At 56.7% G+C, this 6,000-nt stretch overlaps 1 protein-coding gene across 1 annotated transcript; it reads left to right on the forward strand.

Annotated features, from left to right (window-relative positions):
- The first annotated feature begins 1,537 nt into the window (after positions 1–1,537).
- Positions 1,538–4,984, forward strand: Cd79a (CD79a molecule). Its single transcript, XM_015496768.2, has 5 exons — positions 1,538–1,695; positions 3,116–3,409; positions 3,650–3,768; positions 4,326–4,394; positions 4,544–4,984. The coding sequence occupies exons 1-5, from the start codon at positions 1,617–1,619 to the stop codon at positions 4,655–4,657; spliced, it is 675 nt and encodes a 224-aa protein (XP_015352254.1). The 5' UTR covers positions 1,538–1,616; the 3' UTR covers positions 4,658–4,984.
- Positions 4,985–6,000: the final 1,016 nt, after the last annotated feature.

Raw genomic sequence — 6,000 nt, forward strand, 5'->3', positions numbered from 1 at the left:
CTCAGAACCGGGCATTTGTCACCTTATGTGGGACTAAACCACCATTACAGGCTTGTATCCTAAAGTAGTACCCGGTGTTGTTTTGCCTTTTGAAAACAAGTCAACTGCATCGCACTAGATTTTTTTCTCATCCTCGAATTATTTGAGTGGCAGCCTACTGACGCTTCCCCTATTCTGTGGTATTTGGTTGGTTGACTGTCACCACCCGTGAATCCACTCTCCTGTAAATGACTTTTTGGATTGCTTCTAGATTTTTGCTAATAAAAATCTCCCTGCCATGATCTTTTCTCTTTTCAGCACTGGAGATTGAATCTGGGGTACTCTACCACTGACCACTGAGCTCCATCCACAGCTCCCCACTTTTTTTTTTTGGACAGGATCTTGCAAAGTTGCCCAGGCTGGCTTCCAACTTGTGATCCTCCTACCTTAGCCTCCAAAGTTGTGGGGATTACAAGTATGCATCACTGCACCCAGCATGAATTTTCTCTCTCTCTCTCTCTGTGTGTGTGTGTGTGTGTGTGTGTGTGTATGTGTGTACATGGGTCTCCTAATTGTTCACAGGTATCTCAACAACTCCCCTCTTCCCTACTCAAACCTCATTTCCCTGGCCAAGCATGATAGGCTCAAAAAAACCTGGGACAAAAAGGTGCCTTTGAATCCCTCAAGGTCACTCCTAGAGTGTATGACAACGGGAAAGTGATAACCTCCCTTCTCAGGACCTCAGTTTCCTCCTCTGTAAAGTGGCGAATGACCTATGTTGTCCCATGTGGGAAGACCCATGTAAAAGAACTCCAGTAAGAAAGCGAGGTGCTAAGCAACCGGTAAGACCCTGTCTCTAAATAAAATACAAAATAGGGCTGGGACGTGACTCAGTGACCGAGTGTCCCTGAATTCAATCCTGGTACTCCCCCGGCCCCCCCCCCCAAAAAAAAAGAACTCTAGTAAAGTGCTCATATGGTTCTAACTCCTGGGTGCTGAGCACAGCGTCTCATGTCACAATGTCAAGGAGATCCTCTGCTCCTCAACTTGTGGATTTACAGATGCCAAGGCCAAGGCTGGAGGTGCAATTCGGTGATAGAGCTCTTGCATAGAATGAGCGAGGCCCTGGGTTTGATCTCTAGTACTGAAAAAAAAAATAGCCAAGACTCAGAAGAGGGAAAATCCTCTTTCCCAACCCCGAGAAGTACGGAAACAAGCTCAGAGGGGAACAAGTTTTGCCCAAGGTCAAGGAGCAGACAGAAGCGGAGCTCAGAACCACCACACAGACTGCCAGCAGCCAGCACTCTGAACTCTGGCCCCCTCAAGCTTCTGTCCCCAGACCTCCCAGTGCTGAGCCAGGCCTGAACCAGTCTCTGCCCCCACCCAGCAGCCACGCCTCAGGGGAACCGCGGCCACTGCAGGTGCAGAAAGTAGTTTCTCCCTGCTCTGGGGCAGCTGCTACCAGCCTGAAGCAAAGGGGCAGGGGCTGCCCCCAGGCCGGCAGTCAAGAGGCCTAGCAGCGAAGACCAGTGGAGCCCATCTCCGCGGCAGGGTAGGGCAGGAAGTGGGGCGGGGTTTGAAGTGGAATCTGGTACCCCAAACTGCTGCAGCACGAATCACCTACCAGTTGGGAGAAGATGCTTGGGGGTCTAGGAGTCCTTCCAGCTCTGCCTGCCACCATCTGCGGCCTCTTCTTGCTGTCCGCAGCCTGCCTGGGTATGTGGCCAAAGGGCAGGTGCTGTGTGAAGGGGTGAAGGAGGCCAGCGGGCGGGAGGACAGGCGCAGGTAGTGGGGGCAGGGAGGGGGCCGGTGGAGGGGGAGCTGGGGAAGACCCCTGCAGAAATCGCAGCTATTGGTTTGACCAATCGAAGCTGGGCCACGGTAAGGCTGGAGCCGCCATGGAAGGCTGGAGGAGGCTCCGGAAGTGGACTGGGCATCCACAGTCCCATGGAGGGAGGGAGGACCTAGAAGGCCCCCTCCCCCTGCTTGTCCCCACAAGTCAAAATGAGGAACTAAGGTGGCTCTTGATTGAACACCATAGTTGCAGGCAGGAAGGGGACTTGGGGGCGGCACTAAGAGCCAAAGGGGAGCAAACATTTTCTCCTCTACCCTAAATGAAAGTTGCCCTCTGTGTAGGCAGCCCCTTCTCAGTGAGGGGGGGCGGGGGGAGGGCAAGTGGGGTGGGAGGAGGGGAGGGCATGCCTCATCTCTAGTCCCTCCTTCCTCCCCTCCCCCACCCAAGGCCAGCTGGCAAGGGCTGTGAGAACACTGACTGAGGAGTTCAGAGAGGAAGGTCACTCTCCCCAGTGACCCTAGGAACAGGACTGGAGCTCACGTCTGAGTCTGAAGCCTGTGACCATGAGGTTGCTCAGCCTCCTTCCCCAACTCATCTGTCTTCCCCACTTCCCACCTTCCTCCTCCTACCTCCAGATGATGGGGAGCTGGCCGAGTGGAGCGAACTGGGGAGTCTGAGAGCTGGGACTTCCGGAGGAGGCCAGAGTAGACACTACCGTGGCCACTGGGCCACCCCTGCCTCCCTCTGGGACACTTTTGTCTCCACCCTGGGATGCCAATCCTGGGCCCAGGGGAAGGGATAAACCCTCCCAGGCCCCCTAGGTTGACACTTTCAAGTTACAGAGAATTGGGGACAGGTCCAGGCTCACAAGCCAAGGCAGGCCTAGACTGTTTGCTGGGTGCCAGGCAGGGACAGGCCTAGGGAACTGGGAGTCTGAGCCCCAGAGCCACTGGAACAGCCCCAACCTTGCTGATGCTGGGCAACCCCCTTCGCTCCTCGGCCTCAGCCGCCCCCCACCACACATTCAGTAGAAGCCAGGACTACGGGTTCTGCCATGGGGTTACCCTGGGTGAAGTGCTGGGCGCAGGGCTGGCCTGAGGCTGCGGGTGGGAACATGCACCAGAAGGACTTGGGCTGCGCTGCTGTCTGCACTGACTCTGGGAGGAGCTGTCTAGGCAGGGACACTTTAGTCCTAGGAAATCAAACACTCAAAAGTCAGAATTTGAAGAGGCCAAAGCACAAAGTGGGTGAGCAGGGAGGGGCCGTGCTCCAGGGGCACTGGGGCTTCCCGGGGGCCTGCATCCCCACCCCTAGTCCCTGACTCAACCCACCTCTCTGCAGGCCCTGGATGCCAGGCCCTGTGGGTGCATGGGGGCCCACCATCTGTGACAGTGAGGATGGGGGACGAGGCCCGACTCCAGTGCAAGAACAATGCCACCAGGCCCAATGTCACCTGGTGGCTCCTCATCCAGGGCAACCACTCCTATCCGCCCCAGTTCCTGGGCTCAGGCCAAGGCTCCAAGGGCGAGTGGACCATTCCAAAAGTGAACAAGAGCCACAGGGGCGTGTACCAGTGCCGAGTGGAAGATAATGGAAAATCAATGTCTTCCTGCGGTACCTACCTGCGTATTCGAGGTGAGTAGCCTCGCCCTGTCCCCCACCACCTGGCTAGGACACCACTTTCCTCATCTGTGAAGTGGGGATAGAGCCAATGCCTTTGTCATGGGCTTGGAACTGGATGAACACAGTGACTGATGTTTGCACCTGCGGTTCTGGGGCTCAGGGGTTCTGGGCCTGGCCGGGGGAGGGAGAGGACCAGGAAGGAACTGGGGGACAGGAGGTACCAAGGCTCTAAGCAGCAACCCCTCCTCACAGAGCCACCCCCCAGACCCTTCCTGGACATGGGAGAGGGCACCAAGAACCGCATCATCACAGCCGAGGGCATCATCCTGCTGTTCTGTGCTGTGGTGCCGGGGACACTGCTGTTGTTCAGGGTGAGACCCCCAGGGTTCCGTCCCCCAAAGCTTGGGAGAATGAAAACATGCACCTCTCTGGGGAGATGGGGGTTAAATGAACTAACACAACAAGAGCATTTTAAGTGGTGTGGGCTAGAGGGTCCTTCTCATTGTTCCCCTTTCACTGTGTCCCCACTGTTCCTCCTTAGAGAGATGCTCACTCACCCAGGGTCTCTCATCCTCCTGCCTGCACCCAGAAGTGCAGTCCCCTACACTTGCTGTGTAGCCCACAGCAAGGTACACAGGACTTGTGTCCTCACTCAGTCCTTGCCACTTCGTCTCTGCAGGCCACAGCACAACTATTATTATTCACTGTTATTGTTGTGGTTGTCAATCCTGAAGAATAATAATGCAGTGGAGACAGTCAAAAGGACACTAGCTTTGAACCCAGAGAGACCTGTCACATAGCTTATACATGGCCTTGGGCATGTCCCATACCCTTTCTGGAAAAATACCATTGGCATCCAGGAGGGTCTGAAAAAGTCTTCACCATCTCCTCCTACTCACTCCTCCTACCACCCACTCAAACCCCACAGAAGCGCTGGCAGAATGAAAGGTTTGGGGTGGACACCCAGGATGACTACGAAGATGAAAATCTTTATGAAGTAAGTGGACGGTGGGGACAGGGCAGGAATACGTATGTTGGGGGTCCTGCCAACATATCCCTGCAAGGGGTCCCTCCCTGGGGTTGACTGAAGGCAGGGATCCCAGGTGTCAGGGTACTGATGTCCCTGGCCCCATGGTGTCCCTCCAGGGCCTGAACATCGATGACTGCTCCATGTATGAGGACATCTCCAGGGGCCTCCAGGGTACCTACCAGGACGTGGGCAGCCTCCACATCGGAGATGTCCAACTGGAGAAGCCGTGACTCCTCCCTCTACACAGGAACCCTGCCAGACCTATCCTGCCTGCTACGAGCAGCCAACTCCAGCTTCTCTCCTGGAATGTTCTCTCCTCTTTCCTGGGAGCTTCCTGAGTCATCTTCCCCCTCGGAGTGTCCCACTCTTCCCTGGAGACTGCCCTCCCCCACTAACCCAGCCCTCCTCTGTTGCCTTTCCCAGGCTCCCTCCCTAGCGGGTAATGAGCCCTTAATCGCTGCCTCTAGGGGAGCTGATTACAACAGCCTCGTTAGTGTCACCCCCTCCTCCCGGATCTGTCATGGCCACTTAGTGATAATAAATCCTTCCCAACTGCAGATCTTGGCAGGAGTCATGGATCTCACGAGGATGCACCCCCTCCTTCCTTGGGACCCAGGAGTCCAGGCCTAAGCCCCCTTCTCCTTCAGACCCAGTGTTCTGGGCCCAAGCCATGCCCTGCCCACTCCCTACACCTGGACCAGGTAGCCTGACCTGGCCACCCCCCTACCCCCAGAACAGGAAGTCTCCTGGCAAAGCCCCCACCCCAACAGAAGGACTGGTTTGGCCCCCTGTAGTGCCTCAGCCCTCCCTCTGTCCCCAAGCAAAGGGGGTAAATGGAAGGGGTATCATGGCCACCAAATTTTTTTTATTGCCTTTTTAAGCTCTGGAAAGAGTGGACTATACTGTGGGGCTTGTTCTGAAGGGAGGACATGGAAGAAACCCAGGGGGAAGTGATAGGCTGTGAAACCGAAAGGAGAGAGGCAGAGAGGTACAGAGGCAGTCAGGAGAGCCAGCGAGGGAAGAAGGGATGATTCGGACCGCGGGAATCCAAGGCACAGGCATAAGGAGGGGGCAAGAGAGACAGCAAGGAAGAGACAGAAGGAAAGACGGTCCACCGCAAACTGGACACGGAGAGGCTGGCCAGGGAGACTGTCAGAGAAAGCAAAGAAAATTGGGGGTAGGACACAGCGATGCAGAAAGATGAGAGAGGGGGAGAAGGGCTATAAGGGGAAGAGGGACAGAGGAGGAACAGTAGGGTCAATCAACAGGCCAGGGAGGGAAAGACCCCACAGGAGAGGGAGTGAGCGACTGGGACCAGGGGACAGGGACACAGAAGGCAGGACGCTCAGAGGGGCGAAGAAAGAGGAAGAGCAAGGGCACACGGAGACTGAGAGCAGGGGAGGCTGCCCTTGCCCCGGCGCGGGCCTCATCCCCGGGTCCCCGCCCCGTGGGCGCGGCGAGGCGGGACCCGGCAGGAGGTGCGAGGACCGGGGAGTCCGCCGGCTGCGCGCGGACAGACAGGACAGACAGACAGAGCCGGGCAGGGCCCAGGGCCGGGGCCCGGGGCGGGAGC

This window comes from Marmota marmota, unplaced genomic scaffold (genome assembly GCF_001458135.2).
Source record: "Marmota marmota marmota unplaced genomic scaffold, marMar, whole genome shotgun sequence".
Classification (NCBI taxonomy): Eukaryota; Metazoa; Chordata; class Mammalia; order Rodentia; family Sciuridae; genus Marmota; species Marmota marmota.